Consider the following 25,154-nt stretch of genomic DNA (forward strand, 5'->3'; position numbering starts at 1 on the left):
GAGATGACGTAGAACATTTTATTTTGTTTGAATCGCATAACAAAGATTTGAAACACTTGTGCAGCGACTACATGTATTCAAATTCTCTGTACACTCGTATAGGCAAATTGAAGATGATTGACTCTGATTGAGTGGTAAAATGTATGTGAATGCGATGTTCTAGATTATTGTTTATCATGAGCTGTTTCATCGTAGATTGGATGAAAAGAATAGGCCCAATATGTCTGTTTCCTATTGCTTTAGAGTTTTTTTTTTGAATAAATACTTTTGAAATATTTTATCCGAAACATTCTCTCAAAAGTATCGGAATCAAAAGCAACAAATCAGGTGAAAATCAAAAATACAGCGAAAGAGTTAATTTGGTATGACCGGCCACATCGTTATAGCGGCGATGAATGTAAGCACCTCGTATCTCTCGGCCGCTGCTCTGCGTTCGCTCTGTGTTTTGTGTGTTCTCGTTGACGCGTCGAGCGAGCGTAACAAGGTACAGTAGACGAAACCTCGTAGAATAGACATATGACAAGGTGGCCGAGTGGTTAAGGCGATGGACTGCTAATGTTGTGTATAACAGCCGAAGCAGTGATCCATTGCGGTCTCCGCGCGCAGGTTCGAATCCTGCCCTTGTCGCTATCTTTTTTTCAATTTTTTATAACAGAATGTGACTCGTTTATTAATCGGCTGCCTTTTTTATGCGAAAATGTATTTGATTTTAATTTTTAGGAAATTTTTTCTCTACCGAACAAAGCTAGTAAATTAAAATAGTATGAGATGATGGTGTTCATTGCATATGGACTATATTTTATGTCTATTATGGTGATGAAATGTAAGTGGTTTTGCTATTGTGACATCGTCGAGAAATTACTTTTCATATGTACGAATGTGTTCTCTTCTGGAATTCATATCAATCAATGCGAGTTTTACTGTTTTTCTTTGTTCTGTGCGGTTTCAGTCCGATAATTTCGAAGCAATTTTGGTCGGAGCTTGATTTATATCCTTAAAATTTCAGATAGACAAAAAATATTGCTAATGATATTGTCTTACAATAGACTTTTGCTGTATGAAATAAAATGGACAAATACAAATAGAAATCGTTGGTTTTTTCCTCATTTATTTTCAAAACAAAATTTTTATTCTTTATTTGATGTTAGACATTTGTGTTGGATCAATGAACGCCATTTAAAGTCTTCAGCGAGATGTGGCTTAAGTATATTAGGATATAAATTTCAATGGTTCTGTTTTTTGTTTTGTTTCTTTCTATCAAAACGGATTATTACGATTAAATATTGATAACACGGCTGAGTTTTTGAATGCGATTCAACAGCAAGTCGCCCTGTTTGATTGTGGATTGGTATTGCCAATTCTTGTTGTCTGGACGATTTGTTTCGACGATCTTTCCAACACGGTCGACTTTGCAGTGCAAACGGCCAGCAGCGATGAATCGCGAGAGTTCGGCATCGATGTAATCGATGGATACGCCAAATGTGGCGGCCATGTACTCCAAGGTTAGCGAACGGTACGAATCGAGTAGCTGTGTATAGGCGATGATTCTCATTTCACGCGTGTAGAACCGATAATGTGGATTGGCCAAATAATCCTGGCGCAATTCCATTTCGACTTTCGACAATTCTTTGAAGAAATCGGCGTACTGGCAGTCGTACAATGAGAACAAATAGGCTTTGACCGTGGGCAATGAATGCAAAACTTCTTGGATTTCAGCACCTTTGATGACTTTGTCGCGTAATTCGTTTCGCGGCAAGCTGATGATGGCGACATAAACGGTGTAGCGAACGAATGTCACGTAGTCCATCAATTCGTACGATGTGAATGTGCTAACGGTGTCCAAGAAGAAAGTGGCTGCACTTTTGAAATCACGAATTGCAATACTGTAAACACCTTGATAGACCTTCAAGCGATTGCGTCGATCCCAATCGCCGCCCTCTTCGATCAACGATTTCGCCTTTTCAATGTTGCGTGTGATGAGGTCATGGTCCAAATAGAACAAACCCAATCGAATATTGTGGAACACAATATCCAAACGATGACCAAGCGAAACGGTCTTTTCGTACGTTTTCCTAAATGCTGATACGGCTGCATCTTTGTCACCAATACGGCTGAGATACTCGGATTTCTTCAAATTGGCTTCACGCACCTCACCTTCGCCCAAATTCTTTTCGGCGTCTTCGATGGCCGCATCCAATTCCTCGAGCTTCTGTGTGTTGGCTTTTTTCATGTTGTTCAACAGCGTTTGATCGACGGGCCAGCCCAAATCTTGGCACACCAGCTCATACCATGGAGCCATATTCTCCGCCTTGATGCTGCTCATCAACTTTTCCGACAACGTTTTGTCGCTTTTGTATTCGGGTAGTGTCAACAAAAACTTCGTTTGAGCCAACTCCAAGTTTGGGTTCTTCTCCAAACCTTGTTCTTCCAGATTTTCAATTGGCATTTTGCAAATCAATTTTTATCAAACACAAGTTCAAAACTAAATGCACAAACTAAGGAAAACGAGCAGGCGATCGTAATTTTATTGTTGATTTCTCAATTTTTTTTTGCTTTGTGATGAATAAAATGAGCGTATTGTGTGTTGCTTCTTCGGTCTAATAGAGTGTTGGGAGAAAACCGCAATGTCACGTTTGACACGAAGTTGTTTCACATTCAGATGACAGTGCTGCCAACCTCTCAAATTTTCTTTTTCAACGTCTATCACAAACAATTTTAAGTTTCAACACCACCATCTACTTCGCATTCAATGATATCATTTTTGAAAGTAAACATTGCATTCCACTGCTAAAACGAAGAAATATATATATATGTGTGTACAACAGAAATCTTTTTTGACGCAATTTACATGTGTTGTCGTTCAAAAATAAATCAGTGTCAATTAGTCATTCACATAGATTAAGATAGAAATTTTGGATAATTGGACTAAATGTCTGGTTCTTGTTATGCTTGTTCCAAAAGATACGGATTTTTTACCAAAGAGGTAATCAAACATCATATGATCCTATATGAAATTCGTGCAAGGCATTCAATTTCTAATTGGGTAATTGTTGATTTTTTCAGGTAGGATGTCCGAATTGTGGATTTTCCTTTTGTACAAAATGCCTGAAGAAGACGATCGCCGTGCCGAAATGCAATAACGAGGAGCGAAAAGTATGTTTATCATGTTTTGAAAAGTTGTCGATCCAAAAATCGGTGCAGGCTTCGTTGGAACAGCAACAGCAAAAGTAATTTCATGCTCAACAATTGAAATCAATTTCTTTTTTCAATTGAAATTAATCAATTTATGTTGATGAAATTCTTGGCATTTCTCATGAAATAGCAGTCCATTGAAAGTGGCACCAAGCAGTTCGCTGTTAGACGCACCGTTTCCGGATGAAGATAAACTCCCCGATATCGATGATGAGATCAAAAAGCGATTGGAAGTGGTGAAACAGCCAACAAATGATTTGGATAAAGATTTTTCGGATCGTGGCATGGCCGAACGTTTGGCCAATATAAAAGGAGTACCACACAAAGAATACGATCACAGTGCAATGTTGAATGCCGTCGACAAACGTACGGATAATGAAAAGGCGAATGAATTAGTAGCGCAATTTATGCAAGAAGTGAGCCTAGACGACGCAGTCAATGATAGTTATGAGGATCCGATAAAAAGTATTGAACGTCGTTTGGCTGCACTGAAAGGATCGCCAACAGAGCAAACGAGTCAAGCGGCTGGTTCGTCAGAACAACCACATGAAGATGAAGAAATGTTAGCAAAGAAACTCGTTACCAAATACCTAGACGAAGCCGCGCTACCCGATTCCGAACTAACACCCGAAGAAAAAGAATTCGTAAACAGCGTCAAGCCTGGAGAAAATACTGAAGAGTTGCCATGGTGTACGGTTTGCAACGAAGATGCAACAATTCGTTGCATCGGCTGTGATGGTGATCTGTTTTGCAAGGGATGCTTCAACGAAATTCACGATGATGATGAGTATCGAGCGCATCGTACCAAAAAATTTATTCCAAAAGAAACCCAACCGCAATAACTGTTTTTCGATAAAATTGATTTATTTTTCGTTTGGTTTATTTTTTTTTTTGTATCTTGAATTTCAAAGGTTTTAACTAACGTAGTTAGATTGTTAATTGATGCTTAAAAAAATAAATAATAAAGAGAGAGAGAGAGAGAAAAAAAAGATATCATGTAACGATGTAACGAGAGAGTTATTTGTTAAAATTGATATTGCTCTTTGTAATAATGTATGTAGTAATGTTGTTTTCTTTGTTAGAAGACGGATGCATACGCCTTTTTGGTGAATATGCGCAAGAACGCGCGCGCTTTATATTTCTTTGTTAATTTTTTTTGTTTTCTCAACTAAACTATGATCTAGTTAGTTGGTTTTATTTTTAAATTCAAAAATATGGCATTCCTATATAGCCCCTGTGTGTTGTGTGATCACACCAGGTTTTGCGAATAGTACAGAGGCACAAACTGTATTTTTCATGTTCATTTTCGTGTTGAATTTATGCTCGAAAAATGATAACAACGTTGCACTAAGTCGAGTAAATGCACTAAATTAGCTAACAAAATCATCAATCAAAACTTAACCTGCAGATGGCTTTGAGTCTATGCTGAATCTTTGTTTTTTTTTCTCTATATCTTATTTAAAACTGTGTTCAATTGTTACATATATATATATATATATGTTTTATTTATACTTCTTTGTGTTGCGAGTTGTGTTAGTTTGTTTCAGTTTCTAGTTTTATCACATATGTTTCCAATACAATTCGTTGGAATACCATTCTGGTTTGGTAACGACGGGCAGTAAATAAATCCAGCCAATTAAGCCGATAACATAGCAACTTAAAATTATGTATTTCTTATTGTCTTGTTGCAATAGCACTTCCTGAATATCAGGAAAACCCATGTGATTGCAAAATGCGTGCGCTACGAATGGTGCGATAAAATGGCCCGTTTTTGCAAATAAATACGCCGAATAAATGCCAAATATTCCCGTGTAGACAAATTGAAATGCTGCAAACAAAAAAAAATCAAATAAATTAATAAGATCGAAATGAAAACAGAACGATTCTGTCAAAAAAGAGCTAAGAAGCTCTGAGCTTGAATGAAATTTCAATGATGGAGAAAAATTCCACTTACTCGATACAATCAGCGCTGTTTTCCATTCCATTCCCGATCGAACGCGTTCAATGTTGTGATGTAGATGCGCTACACCGAAAAACAGTGGCATCAGAAGAACGGCAGTCGTTGGTCGATATGATTGGAGCAGTAGTGGCATCATGCAGGCACGAAATGTAAATTCTTCCGATAGCGGAGCCACAATATGGTTCCGTATCCATAATATATTCTTAAAGCTATCCACCCAGTACACTGGCTCTAAATACAATTTCCACACGCCATTTATAATAATTGCACAAATTGGTCCAAAAAATAGTGTGGCGGTCAGCAGTAGCGGAACAAATAGCGCCACTAAAATTCCCTTCGTTCGGAATCCCATGATTTCCCATATTGTAATGCTTGTCGATCTATTGGCCAGCAACAAAACGTAAATAAACACGGGCGATATCAGCATCACCATGAACACACTGAAGAAACGTTTCTTCACCGTTGACGGATGATCTCTGCAACAGCCACAACAACAACAACATGATAAATAACTGAAAATCTAAACAAACCGAATGCGCACTAGCCCAGATGGTGAACAACAGTTTTTTTTTCTCATTGCTCACTCTCGTCTCTCTCTGTGCGTGTGTGTTGGCAGATTTTTATGCGACCGATTCTCAATGAAAATATTCGAATCGATTGACATACCTGTTGTGTTCGGATCGCCATACGTACATACTACCGACATAAATTAACGATAGAAATAAACACGATATTGTGGAATAATAAACAGATAATTTTGGTACAACCGTATCTGACTCCATTTTGACATTCAATGAACTGATATTTCTCATCTGACATTTGTTACGATGGAAAAGTGTCCATGCAGAGATGATGATTCAAAAATAAACCCTGCTGCCAACCATAGAAATATGAAATTATTTGTCAAATTTGTTTTCTCTTACAAAAACGTTCGTATATTTTCGATGTATATCGAATGGCGCTTAGCATTTATTGAAAAATCATACATTATTCGTGACAAAAATTCATCAACGTTTTGTCATAGTTAAATGAGCGCAAAAAAAACAAAACCGCAACGAATCAAATTAGACAGCAATAAACCACAGAAATGACAACAACGACAACTACAACAACAATGGCAGCGTCACTTTTATCCATGGATAAAAGTGTCGTTTTTTATCCATGGATAATGTCTGTTCATGAGCAATTCCATTGATTGTACCAACAAAAACCTGTTCAAAAAAGAAATCTAGTTTAGTGGGTTGGCCCTTTTTGGCAGCTTCGTGAAAAATTATGCAATTTTGCGTTTAATTTTTCCATGGTAAAACCAGCCGAAAAGAGGAATTATTTGGCAAAAACCAACATTTAAATATTGTGTCAACGGGAATTTGATGAAATATTGACGAAATTTCGAAGAACTAACGAAACAATTCCGCACCGAAATATTAAAATAATTCAAGTCAAAGAGAGTTCCATTGTGTGTATTTCGTATATCATTTTTTTTTCTCTCTCTCGTCTCGTTCATTCATTGCATTTGGAGGCTGTACGTGTGTGCGTGTGTGTAAGAGTGTGTGTATTGTGAAAGAGTGTCCATTAAGTGTTTTCCTTCAGTTTCGTTAAGTTGTACGTACGTTCGTTTGTTCGTTTGGTGCGTGCGTTGTGTCGGTGTGTATTCGCGTTGCGCGTTTAATATACATATTTATCTAAATACTGTTGTGTATGCTTGCTGGTAAAATTCAAGCAGAAACTCAGAAAAAACTGAACCAATTCTACGACCGACACAGACAAAGAAGGAGCGCAAGAGGTGCACACATAATTAACAAAGCAACCAATCACACACATACATATACATCCACATCCACATCCATCGGGGTGTACACATACACAACAGCATTCATTCGATCGGTCGGCCGTTCGCTGTCGTACGTCGCATCGTCGCATATTTTTATTGTATTTTTGTGCAGTGTTGAATTCATCGTATCCATAGCATTATGGTTGCTGAAGTGTGCTGTTCCATCAAAACCAAAAACAAATATTAAAATGGCTGCCGGGGCTGTAATCATTTGCTCTGTAGTCGTCTCCTTTGTTTAGGGATAAATAATTCACACATACAACACACGAATACATTGTCACATCGATATATATATATATATACATTCTATCTCAAATTCACTTCGTCTCGTTTCCATCAAATCGAAGTGAACGCAGAGCAGCAAGAAAAAGAACGAAATAAAACTACCGAAAAAAAAACGAGAGAGAATACAAGAGGAAGAGAAGAAACGGCGACGACGAGGATAGAAAGAAGCAGAGAAAATAAAACACACAACTAAGAAACCCACACAATAGTACGGCTCCGCGCATACATTGATAAAAAGTGGCACACAGCATTTTTTTATTATTATTATTTATTTTTTTGTTGTTGTTGTTGTTGTTGTATATTTTTTTCGGATTTGCTTCGAATTTTTCTCTTCACATGTGTGAATTTATATACATTCAATTTGTGTGTTCTCTCTGCGCTGGTGTACACCACATCGGTTGCAAATAAAAAAAAAATACAATTATTTTGATACGAATGTAAAGAAGTAATCGGGCAAAGAGTGAACGACAGAAGAAAAAAAAACATCATACCGAATAGAAGAAGAAGAAAAAAAAATTAACGCACACAAACACATACACACTCACCAGCATATACATATATCAGAGTGTGTATCCAATATACAACATCAAAACCAAGAAATTGAACGAGAAAAAGAAGAAGCAGTCACAAGGAGCAGCAGTGGCACGGGCAGTTGTAGCAGCAGGAGAACAAATTTATACATATTATTTTATTTTCTAATTAAATTGGATTAGTTTATTTGGTGTGTATAAAAAAATTGTCAGTTCGCTGGATATAAATATGCCGAGTGCATCGTTTACATCATCGAAATCTTATGTGAGACGATCACGACGAAAAGGTGCCAATCGCATTGCATTGCCGTCAAGAACGTCTTCAGGTAATAAATTCCAGCTTTTGAGTTTATCTCTCTCACTCTCTGTCGCTTACTTACTTGCCGTAAAGTTTTTCGGAATTTTCTGTGATATCAAAAATGTGTGAAAAAAAATTAACCCGAAATAACAACGATTAAAAAGACGTGAATCAAAATGCTTATCCCGTGTAATTTTGTTGGTGCTCGCTCGCTGTACACTTTTTTCTCTTTCTTCATAGTGTTGTGTGAATAAGAGATGAAGACTTTTGTTGACCTGAACGTCGACGACGTTGTGTTTTTTTTCTCTCCATCGACCGATTAATTCCATCCGTATGATTGCAGTATTTAGCCTTAAATATTCAATTAACATGAAATATTAAAATGTGAACGAATTCTTATTCGCTCCAATGAGCCAATGCACAATCCAAAAACTGCAAAATAGTGAAAACAACATGCCAAAACCATGACATCGAAACCATTTTCACTTCTCTTCACTGATTTTAATGGATGGCCAATGAGCCAATAAACCAATGCTCAATTTCAATTTTCTTTCGAATTTTAATGAACATTCGAAAGCAGGTATACAACGAAAAAATCATGAAACATGAAATTAATTGAAATTTGGTGCAAGCAAATGAGCTCAAACACGGGACTTGTGTAGGCATTGAGTGAAAGAAAAGTCAAATGAAGTGTTCAATATTTTAATCAACATTTCCTGTATGAAAAAATGGAAAATTGAAGAAAAAAAAAACATTGTCTAAATATTTTACATTTTTTACGATTGTTTTTTTTTTTAAATGAGATTGAAACATGTAATGCATTGACCTTGTTAATTTTCCATCCATCTAGCTGATCCATGTGAACCATGTCAAAATATTCCAGGCCCAAGTGTTGGCTCTGCTCCAAGTGGAAGTTCTTCAGGTGAGTCACACAATGTTCAAACGACACATTTTCATGGTGAACATGATTCATTGGTTCACCACGAAAAACACCAACCACCCTCCCACCTTACCTCTGAACATCGTTTGTAATGGTCGATTTTTTTTCTTCTGGTTTTTTTTTGTTTCGTTTCACAGCTGCTGCACCAAATCCAAATAATCCAGTAATTCCGAACATAAGTACATCGCCAACTGCCACTTCGACAAATCATCAATCGCCATATGATCTGCGAAAAAAATCGCCGACATCAAATCTTGATATTTGGAGTAGCGGGCCATCTACATCTGCCAGTAGCAATAGCACGTATCAATATCAACCATCAGCATCAACATCCACCTCAACATCAACATCAACATCAACATCAGCATCATCAGCATCAGCATCAGCATCAGCCTCCTCCACATCACAGCCACAACAATCACAATCGTCGTCAACGTCAAACGTTTGTTCCGTTGCATTGGGTCATGCGTCAAGTAGTAGCAGTAGCAGTAGTAGTAGCAGTAGTGATCCAGCGTGCAGCGTCTCATTTTGCAGCATTCCATCATCATCGAGTAGTTGCTACCTATTGCCAGCGAGAAAGCGACCGCGTCGCATTTACTCGGCTGGCATCGATACAACGGTCACATCAGCTGCCCACTACTTGCAATACGAAATGCCCGACGAAGTTCTATTGACGATCTTTTCCTACTTGCTCGAGCAGGATTTGTGTCGTTTGTCATTAGTTTGTAAACGTTTCAATACAATTGCCAATGATACGGAGCTATGGAAGCGACTGTATCAAAATGTCTACGAATACGATATGCCATTATTCAATCCCGAACCGTGCAAATTCCATTTTGTCAAGGCCGAAGATTCCGAATACGCGAACCCATGGAAAGAAAGTTTCCGGCAGCTATATCGCGGTGTACACGTTCGGCCGGGCTATCAAAATAAACGGTACAAGGGTAGGAATATTTGCTATTTTGAAAACGTTCAATCGGCACTGGATTATGCGGATGAACGAACGTCAGCGAACAACAACTGCTCAAACAACAATTTATCATCGGCAAACGTCTCAAATAGTCTAGTTTGTGGTGAGTATCGACGTCTTCAGTGACTAGATTCTTTCGATTTGGTCAATTTTCATTCTAACTTTTATCTTTTCGATCGATTTTTTTCTTCAATGAACAAAATCAAAATATGCGCAGGTAATGAAGAAGTGGCTGAGAATCCGGGCAACTTGATATTCCTGCACGGTGGCCATTATCGTGGTGAATTTTTAGTGATTGATTCGGATGTTGCGCTGATTGGTGCTGCTCCAGGCAATGTGGCCGAATCCATAGTATTAGAACGTGAGTCCGAATCGACGGTAATGTTTGTTGAAGGTGCAAAACATGCATACGTCGGTCATATGACACTGAAATTCTCACCGGATGTCACATCAACCGTTCCACATCACAAGCATTACTGTCTCGAGGTTGGAGAAAATTGCAGTCCCACCATCGATCACTGCATCATTCGGAGTACATCAGTCGGTAAGTATATTTCTATCCACCCGTACTGCCACCTTCTCGAAGCATGTCGTTAACCAACATCCATGTGGGATGATTTTCAGTTGGTGCAGCTGTTTGCGTGAGCGGAGTCGGAGCAAATCCAGTTATACGGCACTGCGACATCAGCGATTGTGAAAATGTTGGCTTGTATGTCACCGATTATGCTCAAGGAACGTATGAGCACAACGAAATCAGTCGAAATGCGCTGGCTGGCATTTGGGTAAAGAATTTCGCCAGTCCGATAATGCGCGAAAATCACATTCATCACGGTCGCGACGTGGGCATTTTCACATTTGACAATGGCATGGTAAGTGCTGATCACCCAATTTATTTCAATCCCTTCTTCAACTGAATTTCACTTGACCATCAACTCAATCTGAATTCCTGAATACAATGACTGAACCGAATTTGTGTAAAATGCTATTTCGCAGGGATATTTCGAGAAAAATGATATTCACAATAATCGAATCGCTGGCTTCGAAGTGAAAGCTGGAGCAAACCCCACCGTTGTTAAATGTGACATCCATCATGGCCAAACAGGTGGCATTTATGTGCACGAAAATGGTTTAGGTCAATTCATAGAAAATCGAATCCATTCCAATAATTTTGCAGGTGTGTATTGAAGAACGTGAACGGATCTTTAATCAGAATAATTGATTTTTGTCGCAATTGTATTGCAATCGTTAATTTTCTTCCTCACTTAATGTTTCATAGGCGTGTGGATAACATCGAACAGCAATCCAACAATACGAAAAAATGAGATTTACAACGGTCATCAGGGAGGTGTATACATTTTTGGCGAAGGTCGCGGTCTAATCGAGCACAATAACATTTATGGCAATGCATTGGCTGGCATCCAAATTCGAACGACCAGTGATCCAATCGTTCGACACAATAAGATCCATCACGGTCAGCATGGTGGCATTTATGTGCATGAAAAAGGCCAAGGATTGATCGAAGAGAATGAAGTGTACGCAAATACATTGGCCGGTGTGTGGATAACAACGGGCAGTACACCGGTATTGCGACGCAATCGAATCCATTCTGGCAAACAAGTCGGCGTTTATTTCTATGACAATGGCCATGGAAAATTAGAGGATAACGACATATTCAATCATCTGTATTCAGGTGTACAAATTCGAACTGGTAGCAATCCAGTGATTAGAGGCAATAAAATATGGGGCGGCCAAAATGGTGGCGTTTTAGTTTACAATGGTGGTCTCGGTTTGCTGGAGCAAAACGAAATCTTCGATAATGCAATGGCCGGTGTTTGGATCAAAACCGATTCGAATCCAACGCTGAAACGCAATAAAATTTATGATGGCCGTGATGGTGGCATATGTATATTCAACGGTGGCAAGGGGATTCTCGAAGAGAATGACATTTTTAGAAATACACAGGCCGGCGTACTGATATCAACGCAAAGCCATCCGATACTGCGACGAAATCGAATATTCGATGGTCTAGCGGCTGGCGTTGAGATTACCAATAATGCCACCGCAACGCTGGAATTCAATCAGATTTTCAATAATAAATTCGGTGGCCTGTGTCTGGCCAGCGGTGTGCAGCCCATTGTGCGTGGCAATAAAATATTCAATAACCAGGATGAAGTGGAGAAGGCGGTGTCGGGTGGACAATGTTTATACAAAATCTCTAGCTACACATCGTTTCCCATGCACGATTTTTACCGGTGTCAAACCTGTAACACCACCGATCGTAATGCCATTTGCGTAAACTGTATCAAAACATGCCATGCTGGTCATGATGTCGAATTCATACGCCATGATAGGTAAAACACATTGAACAATCAAACATTTTCACACATGCTGCGAATGAATTTTAACTAATTGGTATTCGCATTTTTGCGATCGGATTGATAATTTTTTCAGATTTTTCTGCGATTGTGGCGCTGGAACACTCACCAATCAGTGTCAATTGCAGGGCGAACCAACACAGGATACCGACACACTGTACGATTCGGCTGCTCCAATGGAGTCACACACATTGATGGTGAACTAGGATCTTATTTTGATCATAATGCTGTGTTAAACAACTACAAAACAACAAACACACTAAACAAACGTAAACAAAACACAAACATGTTAGAGTGAAATGGAAATAGTATTATTATTGTTAAAACGACGGCAATGTGTAAATGAAATCGGATAAAATGGATTACTAAATCAACAACAACAAAAAAAACAATTTCACCACTCACACAACAACAAACTTCAAAAGAAAAAAAGAATCGCGATTTAAAATCATATGACACAATTACTACAAGCATTTAGTGGTTATTTTAAGCGATAATTGAAAAACACACACACAAACAGAAACAAAAAAAAACAAATAAAATATTAAAAAATTGTATCGTTAAACGAAGCAAAAAATTGTATGAAAAAAAAACATTTAACATGAATTAGGCAAAAACTTTCTGAAAAATGTTGTTTGTTGGTTCAAATCACGTTCAAAACAGTAAGGCAGTGTGGAACAATTTTCTCTTCTCGTCTGTATATCTATCTAAATATTACAACCAAAACAATTAAACACGTATTTATAGGAGAAAAAAAAACATGAAATTATGGCACATTAACACAGTTACAAAGGGCATAGAGTCAAATGTTCACTTACTCAAAAGTAAAGAAAAACAACTAAATGACAACAGCAACAACAAAAAATTATACACATATTAAAAGAAAGCGGAAATGAAGCAAACACAAACAAATAAACAATTCCATTTAAACTAAAGTGCGCAGCAATAAGTATCCTTTTTGCACGATTTTCCTTTTTGCAAAGGCAAACCTGTTATTTTTTTTAAGTATTAGCGTAAATTTGATAGCAGCAGCATGGCAACAACAATAACAACACTAAAGAAGAAGAAAAAAAATGAAAACAAACAAATAATGGTCTATCTGAATCCACTAATATGAGATGATGATGATAAACCGAGCATCAAAAAGCAACGGATGATAAATGAAACAGACTGAATTTAAATGAAAACAACAACATCAAACAAAAATGAAGAATTATTCTTTTTAAAAAAATGTAATTTTTCAAATGGAGAGATAAACTAAAAAAAAATTACACTAAACAATCGTATAGTAAGGAAAATATTCGCCAACGCTTCTCTTGAACGCAAAAAAAAACCATTGAGAACGTGGTGTGTATTCTTTTTCCATTTAAAACACAACAACAAAAAAACAACCTAAATAATTATTATCCAATTTGAAAACTAAATTAAGGAAGAGAAGAAAAAACAAATCAGACACAAAACTTGCTGAAGAAAAACAAGAACGTAATCATCATTTTGAAAGTGAATTTTTGCGAAAAGATTTAAAAAAGCGATAAAAAAAATAATAATTAAACAATAATCTATTTATTTATATTTGTGGATGTGCGTGTAAATTCTTTTACTCCGGCAGAATTTTCTTTTTTTCTTGCGACATTACATTTAGTGTTCATTTTTCAATGTCATTTGTTATTTGTATACAATAGATTTTTAGGCTTTTGAATTGAAGAGTGAATTGCCAGTGGTTGGAGTAACATAGAAAAAGAAAGAAACTAATTGATCGAAGTGCAGACGGACACATAGCAAACGATTTTTTCGGGATTATGTCGGCCGAAGAAAAACAAATACCGCCATTTCACACGTGCTGAACTCTGGATTAGAAAGTTACACGATGGCGGGCAAGAGATCAGATAGAAGATTGTGCTAAATAAAACGAAAAATGTTTCTCTACAAATGTGCTCTCAATCAATGCACCCCCCCCCCACTTGAATCTTTCTAATCCACACTTCAGGCCATTGTGAGAGTCATTTTTATGCTTGAGATTTAATAGACAAATTGTCCGAAATTTGAATTTGGTTTTGTTTATAGTCGCTGTACCGCTGGTAGACCTACTTGAACTGAAACGAAAAAATAAAAGCACATTCAAAATGAATCAAACACCAGTTTCTCTACGATATAAAATATTCTTCAATTTATTCTTCTTTTTTTATTATGTTCTCTTCTTGTTTTTTAGTTGTTAGAACACTTCTCATTGTAATAAGATTATATCATGAAAAAGGAACGTAAACATGGTTTTTTGATTGTCAGTGTTTTCCAGAAGCATTGTGTAGCATTTTTCCAATTTTACCTTTAAACAAAACAAAAAAAAAATCATTTATCGAAAGAGAGAGAGAGAGACAGAATAAGTAACGAAAAGAAAAAAAAATAAACAATTTAAAATAAATAAACTAATTTAAACGAAATGGAAACGAACGGTGAAGTGAACATGTGTACGAATTGTGATTTCGTGCACTTTAAACTCCGAAATCACCTCTAAATCTCTCTTTATTAAATGTAATTTTTAAATGAATTACACATTCACATACACAACATATAGACACAAGCCCGTCAAATCGGACGAACATTATAGGGAAATAGATGATATCAAATGATACAAGTAAAGTAAAACAACACAAACAAATATCATCGTGCATTGATTAGGCTTTTAATTGAATTTCTTTTTTTTGTATTCATCATAATGAATGTGTAATTTGTGTTGAATCACATACACACAAAAAAAGAAACATGCAAACAAAAAAATGGTAGGAAAATATTTTTCAATGTTCATTTCGAAGTCGGGAATTAAAAATTCGAAATCAAAAGCAACAACAAAAAAAAAATCGAAATGAAGGTTTTTTTTTTATAATAAACTATTTATTTTTTGTTCGTTTTATTTTTCCCTCACATTTTATTCGAAGCATTTAGTCAGTGACAAACACACGTCTTGAATGAAACGACAAGAAGAAAGGAAGAAAGGAAGAATAAAAAACAACAACACAAACCTTAATGATTATATAGTTATGAGTGAGCAGCTAAACGAATAAAAAAAATGATGACCATTTCAATATTCATCGTTTTGTTTTTCTATTTGCAATTTTACTGATATGATGTGTAATATGTTTCTAGACTTTAGAGACATGTGCAATTCTTTTTTTTCAAATGCGAACAAAACAGTGCGAATCGAATGAAATAATTCAAAATTCTCTATTCCCAACGAAAAGAAGACACACAAACAAACCAGAAGATACATTTTCAATCGCTCAAATTAATCGTAACCAATTTGATTAAATCGCATTGTAAATATAGCACTCAACCCTCTAAATACCTATTCACTTGTGGTCGATTTGTATAAATCAAGCATTAATTTAAACATGAATTTAATAAAAAGAAAAACTCAATGTTTAAAGACACACACACAAAAACATTCACACTTCTCCAAACGATGACAACAAAAAACGGCAACTACAAAAATGTGTAAATATTAATGGAAGGTAATTCATTTGTAACTTATATTGAACGAAAACAGCACAGCATTTATTAGAAGGTTTTTTTTGCTGAGATAAAATTAAATATTCGGTGTGCTTCTAATTCAAATAACTAATACGAAGATGATGTTGATGAAAATTGAACTGTATTCTATGAGATGGATATGTATGTGTCTCTTCAATAAACCTCTTTTTTCGATTAGTTGATTCAATGTTGTCACCATACAGACTACAAATGCAATTGCGAACCATTTGGAGCCCAACTAGCAAAATTACTCCTTCGTATTCATACACGATCTATATATTTAATTATACGTATTAATTGCAAATATAGACTAATGTGGCCGGCTAGCATTGCCCGTTGTAACAAACAACTATAGCGAAACATGAAATGAAACGAAATCGGTTTGGTTAAAATTAAACCAAGACGAAGACGAAGAAGAACAACCAAACTAATATCAATTCAACAATTATCTCTTGAAAAAACTATGATATGATCCGTTTACCTTCTCATTGTATTCAGTTCTCGTTGAACAATCGATTATAACAATTATTATCAAGTCACTCAGAATGTATGAACTTGAATTACCGCCACTTATTACCTAATAACTCAACCATTAGCTAAAAACCAACAACAACAAATAATAACACTTTCATCGTTCTGGCATATATGTCTGATATTCAATGCGATCTCTCACATCGCTTACAACATACAAATCTATTAAAGCTGAGTAAATGAGCTAACCGTACAGAGTATAAAGCAAAGAAAAAAAAAGAAACAAACACACACAAAACAAACATATTTAAATGAATAGCTGTATGTATTTAGGAGTTTGCACCAAACAATAACGACTACAAACCATTCAAGGATGATATTATTTTGTATTGAACAAAAAGAAAACAATAAAACAAATGTGAACATAATGACGATTTTATCGAATGCCACAAAGATTTAAACAAAATAAATTTTCCATCTATTTGATACATTCAATTTAATTAGTTAATCGCATTCACTTTTTCCTGACAAATTATTTTCATTGAATGAACCACAGCAGGCCATCTATCTCGATATTGTAATGTTGCTACCCGTTTATATGAACACTCCCAAAAATCAGCCATATCCGTTATTAATATACCTTGCAGTAAACGCGTTCATAGTGTTTCACTGTAGTAGCAAAGTATCCTATTAAATTCCACTGTGGTATTACTACAAGAAAATTTAATAGGATACACCGCTACTACAGTGAAACACTATGAACGCGTTTACTACAAGGTATATTAATAACAGATATGGCTGATTTTCGAGAGTGAAGGTCGAATTTTCTTTTTTTAAATGATAATACAAGCCGACAAATAAGAGCTCACCAAACATTTTAACAGTTATAAATTCTTAAGCAGTTATTCTGTTTGAAAAAAGCAAAACAAAAAAAAATCGTGATTGGATTGGTCAGGCAATTAAAAGTCACAAGAAACGAAATAGATATCATTTTACGCAAACAAACAACCAATGCACACTCACCAATATACAATTTAGTGCCAATATTTGATTAACCTCTGAAATTGTTGCCGCAAATTATCAAACCAATTCATTTTGAACATTCAACTAAAGCAGAAAATCATCAAATTCTAACCGTTTTTTTTTCATTTATCAGAGTCCACTGTTAATATTGACGTACCCTTTCTACGTTTGGCTTGTCATACAAAAAAAAAATCTTGTTAAAAATACATTCTCTTCGTGTACACCGATCACCTGACGTTAGAATTTTAGGATGATATAAACAAGAACAAAAAAAACGATCTAGTTTTCAAATGACACACTTAAGTTTTATATATAATGTATTAGAGAGCCAAGATTGGTTTAATCGAGAGAAAAAAAAACAAATAACTGATGAAAATGAACAGAAATAAAAAAAAAATTAAAAAATCAAGGCGTTTTTCTTACATTTTATGTTTCATTTATATTATCCCATTGGAGACAATCCAATCGCATTGGAAAGGGAATGTGTTGATAGTTCCAATAGGTCGTTTTTTTAAAACCGCTGAAAAAAAGATATTATCCACCAACAAAATCATCTCGACAAACAGAAACGACAGACATCTATTTTCGCCTTCAAACTACAGTTGCGGCTGCTTTTGAAAATGAACATAATCAATTCAAACTTTTTACTCAATAAATTTTATTCATTCATTTAAATAAATTGGACACTTTGATACAAGCAACGATATTTCGGTTTAATAAAATCAAAAAAATCACCTAGTTTCTAAACAAAACTCCAAATAGAAGGAATGTATCATTTTAAATTAACCGCTCAACTGTCACTGACGATTCTGCCAACACAACACAACTCAATTGAAGTTGCAGTGTTTAAGCTTTCAAAAACATAACCACAAAAAAAGTCGTTCACATCGTTTGTAAACATCAATCAACGTTCTGGTTCATCTCTTTCTGTTAGTTTTTTTTCCTAGTTTTTCGATAAGTGTGTGCATAAATAGACAAAAATGGTAAGATTCTTTTATTTCACTTATTTACCGATCATTCTATACGATTTAATGTAATAAAATGTTTTTGTTTCAATTCATTTTGACAGGCGCGAAATGCAGAAAAGGCTATGTAAGTAACCGGTTAATGTGATCTCCATATGAAGTGTTGACTGAGGATCTAATGTTTTGCTCATTTTTTCTATTTATTCTTCCAACAGGACAACACTGGCCCGTTGGCGTGCGTCCAAAGAAGCGGAAACGGGTGAAAAAGAGCGTCGACCGTATTTAGCGTCCGAATGCACGGATGTGTCAAAATGTGAAAAGTGGCGTCTGGAAATCATTCGTGAGATATCGAAAAAAGTAGCACAAATACAGAACGGTATGTCCATTTCAATGATAAAGAATGTGTTATTTAATTTGTATATAGAAATAGAATTGTGATTGAATGTTATTTCATTTTTTGTAGCTGGTCTCGGCGAGTTTCGGATACGTGATTTAAACGATGAGATTAACAAATTGTTGCGTGAAAAACGACATTGGGAAAATCAAATATCAGCGCTTGGTGGGCCACATTATCGACGATATGGACCGAAAATGTTCGATGCGGAAGGGAGAGAGGTGCCGGGAAATCGTGGTTATAAATATTTTGGTGCGGCAAAAGATCTGCCTGGTGTACGTGAGTTGTTCGAACAAGAACCACCACCACCAGCACGAAAGACACGCGCCGAACTCATGAAAGATATCGATGCCCATTACTACGGTTACTTTGATGATGATGATAATGTTTTGATTCCGCTGGAAGAAAAGGCCGAGAAAATTGCACAACAACAGGCACTGCAAGAGTGGAAAGAGAAACAAAAGAATCGCAACGGAAACGATGATCAAGAGGAATTCGAAGAAGATGGTGCCGATTATGGGTTAAATTTGATTGACACTAATAATGAACGCAACCAAAACATTTCTGACGATCCGATGGGTATGCTGGCACCACGATTCACAGCCCATGTACCGGTTCCATCGCAAAAAGACATTGAGGCAGCGTTACTAAAGAAGAAGAAACAAGAATTGCTCGAAAAATATGGAATCGGAGAAGATTGAATAAATACACTTTTTTAAACTGCAAACATGCATTTTCGTTTCTGGTTTTTCGTTGGAGAAAAAACAAAGTCACCTAGATTTTTGTTCATTTCAAATTCAAAACGAAGGCGTCGAATGAAAAAAAAACGCAAATATAATAAAAAAGGATTGGAATTTTATTTTAATTTTCTTTTTACAATACGTTAAACTGCACTATGGCAAAGTGATGGGTCCATTATTCTACTGAATTTGCATTTAAAACCAAAATCTGCATTTCACGAAATCCAAAAGAGGATCGCGCATATATTTGATATTTTTTGTCATTTTAAAGTTCATTTGATTTGGCCAATGCTTCTACGAAAACTGTCCACCATTTCAGATATAGCACTAAAGTGCATATAGCATCGTTCCATTAAATATCACCTACGGTATATTTTTTCTATGAAGTAGAAACCGTTGAGGTATATTTTCTTTTTATTGCAAAGTAAAAGCAAGCCAATTTCGTGGTGATTTTATTTTCTATTTGGCATTTCAAAGTGAAATTTCCAGTGGCTCAATGTTACTGTCGCAGGTCAAAATTGTATGAATAACAGAATCAAGCAGCTTATGCACAACAGTTAGCTTCAATGTTAAAATGATAATATAGACTTATCATCTTTCAAATAATAAGTTTTAAATGTATGTGCTGACTTGCTTGAATTTGATTTCAATCGAACTTTGTGACACGACCCATGAAAATCGCAGTTTTAATTTCCGTATTCCAAATTAAAAACACAAATGGATGATTAGCGTGAAATTCTTGAAGTTTGTCTGGACCAGACCAATCGCAATCGCAAAGTGGGAACCATTTTACATAAGCTAGAAAATCAAATAAAATTTATTTATAAAATTGGCAAAAAAAAGTAAATATATAATAAAAAAAATTGTTTTATGCTTACATGCCGCTGCCGCTTCTGTACCATCCTCGTAAACGTCGATGCTTTGTGAAGAACCTCAGATAATTGCTGTTTGCTTCCCAAAATTCCGCTGAATTCGGCTTTATGTTCATCGAACATGTCAACCATGCCCAACTAGCAGAAGAAGAAAGCGTTTAAATTTTATCAGTTTTTATCAAAAAAGAATTATTACACACTGTGTTTACCGCTAATAGTTCGAGCTGCTTGAGTGTTATTGCCAAAATTTTAGGATTCAATACCACACAAGAACTTCTTAGTCGCGGTTTCTTGAAACAATTTGTTTAAGGTATAGCATTTGTTAACGTGAATTTGATTTGCACTCAATAGCGTGGCTTTTTCGTTATTCTTCTGGAGCAAATCATTATATTCGTGAAACAGATTTGCGGTGAATGTTTTATTGTTATTTAAATATAAGCTCTGTCTCATTTGCTCGTATGTGTCTCCATTGGTGGCTGTCGAAAGAACTGCGAGTACGTTCAAAACAGACATTGGTGAAAAAATCACGTTCCCATTTGTTCCTTGAACATATTGCCGAAAAATGTATAGATCGGATTTTAATATACTTGTGTGATATTTCTTTCATTCATGATATGTGATTAGGATGATTGTTCAAGTTACCTGATATAGATCCGATGTAAAGCTGGCCAAATCCATTTGCTAGTTCATTTAACTGAATTGCTGATGCGGGATTTAATAACGACATCGCTTATAATTCTTGCATAAACAAAGTTACAACTTCCACTTGAATATGACGAATGACTTCTTTATTCGTTATGGATTCGTTTTTTAAACCATTTTTACAAGTCAGTTAAACAAATCATTTATCTTTGCAAAATGGAATGAACAAAAGCTACAGTGAAAAAGAAATAGTTTCCATAGAAAAGTCCATAGTCTTCGAAATGTATTGTTTACTCAAGAATTTACAGTTGCAAGTAGATGTATTAAAGTCCAAACATATTGAGTGATAGTTCCGTATTTTTTGTGACCAAAGTGCCAAAACAAAATTGTCTCTATGTGATTTTATTCAAATGCAATGATAGCTTTCATTCTGCTGATTTTTTTTTCTTCTTGATAAACTAACATATTCGCTTGGTGTCATATTATATAGTATGTTATGTTAAATAATAATCATATGCTACTGTGTTCGCCACTCTACATTAGTATAGAATGGTGACTATTTCTTCATGAATTTATCACGAATTTGAACGATTGGGACGTGCTTTATTGGCAATCATTGCAATGTCAACATTCAAATATAGAAAGAAAGACCAAGAAAAAGTATCGTATCGTAATTTAAGCGAAATTTAAACGTACAGAGCGTTTTTTAAAACGTATGAATTCTGGATAGCTTATAACTTCAGAAATATTATACGTTTACTCGTCAGAGTAGCACATATTCTTTTACATACAAGTACCTTTTTGCAACGATTTCAATCATATTCAAAATGTTATTTTTAATCAAATTGTAAATAATTGTCTTGATTATATCAATCCAAATTACTTTTGAGCCATTTGCAATAAATGAAACGGTTTCTAAATAAAATATCTTAAACCAAGTAGAAAGTTTTTTTTTTGTTTCATTTCGATTCTTTTTTTTCAAATAAAGTATTTATTATATTTCGAAAATGTAAGGGAAATTCATACATTTTTTCTTGATGGCAAATAAAATTGATGATTTTTTTTAACTCAAGATATTTTTAGTTTTCCATTATTTTATCATTGTATCAAAAAACTAATAAAATCATTTTTCCCAATAAATTTAGAACCAAAATCTTTGAGTACTATTACAGGTTCATTCATATTATTTGCATTTCTCAAAATCAATGATCGATCTACGCATATATTTGATAATAAATTCTTCTTCTTCTTCAGATCTCAAAGGATATACAGGGATAACAATGTCTGCCGGATGAAGGGCTGCCACCATAGTTTTATTATAACATTAATAAAAAAAACAATGTTGGAAATCGAGAAAATGATCAATTAACAAAAGCTTATTGTAAAATTCCTATTCTCGTTCATCTTCCTTGGTCTTTTTCGCTTGTTGTTCCAGTTTAATCTCCTGAAACATTTTGATTAGATTTTCCGGTTTCAACTCAATTGGAATGCCACCAGTTGCGTATTTCATCCAAACGTGCAATTCCGGTATACTATGTCGTGATCCTTTGGCGCGATAATATTGTTGTGCAATCTTTTTCAACATCGTTCTTCTAATTCCTTCAGGCAAACGACGAGTAGTGAATGTATTACAGACCAATGCACAATTTATGTCCGAAGTGGGCAAAATATGACCTTCTCGCATACACCTTCTCGCAACATTGATGATCATTAACACTATGACTGTTCTTCATATTTGCAACATATTACTGTTCTTGGGGGACTCCAGGGCCCCCAAGATACTTCATATGAAATCTGGACTGTGATAAGAGATAACAAATTAGTGTCTGCAACAAAGTTGTAATACTCAAAGTTTGCTATAATTTTGGTGTAACAAATATTGCTTATCTCTTATCAGTTCCGCAAAAAACGCGAAAAAACGCGAAAATCGCAAAATTTTCCCACATCGTTTTAGTGAAGATGATAAGAAGTAAGAGACTTGCCTCTTCGACAGAAATGTAGAGCAGCTTGAGTACTACAAGTTCACCATAGACATGAAATCGTTATCTCTTATCAGTTTCGCGAAAAATGATTATCAAAAACTCGAATTTTTCGCGTTTTTTCGCGTAACTGATAAGAGATAACGACTTGATGTCTGTGGTGAAGTTGTAGTACTCAAGCTGCTCTACAACTTTGCCGAAGATACCAAGTCGTTATCTTTTATCAGTTTCATGGAATACGCGAGAAACCGCAGAAAATCGCGAAAAAACGCGTTTTTTCCTTATCATTTTTCACGGAACTGATAAGAGATAACGAGATGGCGTCTAAGGCAAAGTTGTATTTCTGGTTGAGTACTACAATTGTTCCGATTCATTATTTCGTTAACTCTTATCAGTTCCGTGAAAAAACGATAAGGAAAAAAACGCGTTTTTTCGCGGTTTTTTGCGGTTTCTCGCGTAATTGATAAGAGATAACGGAATAATGAATCAGAATAATTGTAGTCCTCGACCAGAACTACAACTTTGCCTTAGACACCATCTCGTTGTCTCTTATCAGTTCCGTGAAAAATGATAAGGAAAAAAACGCGTTTTTTCGCGGTTTTCTGCGGTTTCTCGCGTATTCCGCGAAACTGATAAGAGATAACGACTTGGTGTCTTCGGCAAAGTTGTAGAACAGCTTGAGTACTACAACTTCATCACAGACATTAAGTCGTTATCTCTTATCATATTCCAGTTATATTATAAAATAGCCATGGGGCCCTGTGGTCCCCCAAGAACAACAGCGTAACAAGTTTTGCGGCAGGCTGTATTTTACACATACTCACACATATGCATATGTTTTTTTTCATTCGTGTAGAGAAATGTTCAATCTATACAATGAGACTTAACTCCGGTTGGTTTATACACTGTTTAGTACTTTTATTCAACTTTAAAGTTCGCTGGGGGCCCTGGGTGCCCCAAGAACAATCATAGTGTTAAAACTTTGCATGGTTCCAATTTTAGCTCTTCAGCCATGTCCTTGATGTGATTTGCAGAAAAGATGGCCTTACACAACGGAGTCATTAAATAAATTGGCTCTGGTTGCGTGCAAAAGTGTCTGATCAGCTTTTGATACTGAACCATAGCAATCAAACTTGCATGTTGTAGTGTCATCTTCTGGTGTGTTGATTCAATATCCAAATGATTGAAAACAGTTATGTTACTGCAAACGCATAACGTCTTGACGAGCTTCTGGTTGACTTTAATATTTTCATCTTCAACTTCTATGGACGTCGATGCAAAGCTAATCCGCCAAACTTTGTCATTTTGCTCATTCTTCTTCATTTTACTGTACTCAGGCCCAATCTTCATTGGGATGATTTGTGAGAATTCATTCGCCAGAGATTTTTCATCATGCTTAAAATCAATCAAAATATCAGGGCAGATCTTTCCAAATTCAGCAACTAAAGCACTAAAATCCAAGGCTGCTTCATATTTGTCTTTGTCGTCATTGTAGCTACGGTTTGGACGATGTTCATTCGTTCCATACAATTTCAAATCTTTAAGAGCATCTTCCACAATTCTTAGCTCTTTCGCTTTCATTTTTATTGCTGTTGTATTCGAATATTACTTCACGTGTCGATCACGATTTATCTTTTACACGCTCTTTTTCAATCACAAACTTCAATTCTAATATATCAACAAAATAATTGGCAGAAATATGGCTACTATATGACTGATGGACTTTGTACTTTTAGTGTTGAAAAATGATGAGCAACTATAAATGAAATCTTTATCGGCCTTTGTTTATTTTCTTCTACAAATATCTCTATTGCTCTTTATACTGTTTATTCTAAGATTATGGGCCATAAATGGACTTTAGGCCTCTGAACGGTTTCACACAATGGTTCGGAAAAGGAGCACGAAATACCATGGCATAATTTAAGGAATTTCGATTTTTGAGTATTGACAACTGCCATTTGATCTGGGGCGATTAAAGGTTCAAATATCCGAATACATGATGAAGCTTGGAATATCTAGTCTTAGTTTTAGTATATCAGACCGATGGATTTAATTGCCAAGTATTGGAAATTGCAATGGGTTTATGGGCAGTCAGGATTACAACAACAACAACCTACTGCCCATAAACCCATTGCAATTTCCAATACTTGGCAATTAAATCC

The 25,154-nt window shown here is 35.6% G+C and overlaps 5 protein-coding genes and 1 non-coding gene across 7 annotated transcripts; 4 read left to right on the forward strand and 2 right to left on the reverse strand.

Annotated features, from left to right (window-relative positions):
• Positions 1–518: 518 nt before the first annotated feature.
• Positions 519–627, forward strand: Trnas-gcu (transfer RNA serine (anticodon GCU)). Its single transcript has 2 exons — positions 519–555; positions 583–627. It is a non-coding gene; the product is annotated as a tRNA-Ser (tRNA).
• Positions 628–1,091: 464 nt separating this feature from the next.
• Positions 1,092–2,700, reverse strand: LOC129578164 (26S proteasome non-ATPase regulatory subunit 6). Its single transcript, XM_055466332.1, has one exon. The coding sequence runs from the start codon at positions 2,444–2,446 to the stop codon at positions 1,277–1,279; it is 1,170 nt and encodes a 389-aa protein (XP_055322307.1). The 5' UTR covers positions 2,447–2,700; the 3' UTR covers positions 1,092–1,276.
• A 7-nt stretch (positions 2,701–2,707) lies between these two features.
• LOC129578165 (abscission/NoCut checkpoint regulator) lies at positions 2,708–4,855 on the forward strand. Of its 2 annotated transcripts, none has more exons than XM_055466333.1 (3): positions 2,708–2,983; positions 3,064–3,227; positions 3,323–4,855. In XM_055466333.1, the coding sequence occupies exons 1-3, from the start codon at positions 2,930–2,932 to the stop codon at positions 4,032–4,034; spliced, it is 930 nt and encodes a 309-aa protein (XP_055322308.1). In that variant the 5' UTR covers positions 2,708–2,929; the 3' UTR covers positions 4,035–4,855. The 2 variants fall into 2 exon arrangements, with proteins under 2 accessions (XP_055322308.1, XP_055322309.1); XM_055466334.1 differs by having other exon boundaries at positions 2,748–2,983; positions 3,326–4,855.
• Positions 4,032–6,259, reverse strand: LOC129578166 (CAAX prenyl protease 2). The gene is made up of 3 exons (XM_055466335.1): positions 5,819–6,259; positions 5,147–5,628; positions 4,032–5,020 (listed from the first exon to the last, which is right to left on the reverse strand). Exons 1-3 carry the CDS (start codon positions 5,962–5,964, stop codon positions 4,752–4,754), a joined length of 897 nt encoding a protein of 298 aa, XP_055322310.1. The 5' UTR covers positions 5,965–6,259; the 3' UTR covers positions 4,032–4,751.
• On the forward strand, positions 6,055–13,316 carry LOC129578160 (F-box only protein 11). The gene is made up of 8 exons (XM_055466329.1): positions 6,055–8,124; positions 8,947–9,018; positions 9,174–10,109; positions 10,224–10,550; positions 10,631–10,875; positions 11,000–11,180; positions 11,283–12,357; positions 12,458–13,316. Exons 1-8 carry the CDS (start codon positions 8,028–8,030, stop codon positions 12,585–12,587), a joined length of 3,063 nt encoding a protein of 1,020 aa, XP_055322304.1. The 5' UTR covers positions 6,055–8,027; the 3' UTR covers positions 12,588–13,316.
• Positions 13,317–18,268: 4,952 nt separating this feature from the next.
• On the forward strand, positions 18,269–19,486 carry LOC129578169 (pre-mRNA-splicing factor ISY1 homolog). The gene is made up of 4 exons (XM_055466340.1): positions 18,269–18,383; positions 18,470–18,492; positions 18,581–18,741; positions 18,829–19,486. Exons 1-4 carry the CDS (start codon positions 18,381–18,383, stop codon positions 19,458–19,460), a joined length of 819 nt encoding a protein of 272 aa, XP_055322315.1. The 5' UTR covers positions 18,269–18,380; the 3' UTR covers positions 19,461–19,486.
• The last annotated feature ends 5,668 nt before the right edge of the window (positions 19,487–25,154 follow it).

The sequence above is a fragment of the Sitodiplosis mosellana genome, unplaced genomic scaffold, assembly GCF_009176505.1.
Source record: "Sitodiplosis mosellana isolate CC-2019 unplaced genomic scaffold, AAFC_SMos_1.0 Smas_scaffold_6226, whole genome shotgun sequence".
Classification (NCBI taxonomy): domain Eukaryota; kingdom Metazoa; phylum Arthropoda; class Insecta; order Diptera; family Cecidomyiidae; genus Sitodiplosis; species Sitodiplosis mosellana.

Excerpts from the sequence above, each read along its gene's own strand:
- LOC129578164 (XM_055466332.1), bottom strand. The coding sequence starts at position 2,446 with ATGCCAATTGAAAATCTGGAAGAACAAGGTTTGGAGAAGAACCCAAAC.
- LOC129578165 (XM_055466333.1), top strand. The coding sequence starts at position 2,930 with ATGTCTGGTTCTTGTTATGCTTGTTCCAAAAGATACGGATTTTTTACC. Across the intron at positions 2,984-3,063 it reads ACGGATTTTTTACCAAAGAG|GTAGGATGTCCGAATTGTGG; the intron begins GTAATCAAACAT and ends TGATTTTTTCAG. Across the intron at positions 3,228-3,322 it reads TTGGAACAGCAACAGCAAAA|CAGTCCATTGAAAGTGGCAC; the intron begins GTAATTTCATGC and ends CTCATGAAATAG.
- LOC129578166 (XM_055466335.1), bottom strand. The coding sequence starts at position 5,964 with ATGAGAAATATCAGTTCATTGAATGTCAAAATGGAGTCAGATACGGTT. Across the intron at positions 5,629-5,818 it reads TGGCGATCCGAACACAACAG|AGATCATCCGTCAACGGTGA; the intron begins GTATGTCAATCG and ends TGGCTGTTGCAG. Across the intron at positions 5,021-5,146 it reads AACAGCGCTGATTGTATCGA|CATTTCAATTTGTCTACACG; the intron begins GTAAGTGGAATT and ends TTTTGTTTGCAG.
- LOC129578160 (XM_055466329.1), top strand. The coding sequence starts at position 8,028 with ATGCCGAGTGCATCGTTTACATCATCGAAATCTTATGTGAGACGATCA. Across the intron at positions 10,876-10,999 it reads TCACATTTGACAATGGCATG|GGATATTTCGAGAAAAATGA; the intron begins GTAAGTGCTGAT and ends GCTATTTCGCAG. Across the intron at positions 11,181-11,282 it reads CCATTCCAATAATTTTGCAG|GCGTGTGGATAACATCGAAC; the intron begins GTGTGTATTGAA and ends AATGTTTCATAG.
- LOC129578169 (XM_055466340.1), top strand. Across the intron at positions 18,493-18,580 it reads CGAAATGCAGAAAAGGCTAT|GACAACACTGGCCCGTTGGC; the intron begins GTAAGTAACCGG and ends TTCTTCCAACAG. Across the intron at positions 18,742-18,828 it reads AGTAGCACAAATACAGAACG|CTGGTCTCGGCGAGTTTCGG; the intron begins GTATGTCCATTT and ends CATTTTTTGTAG.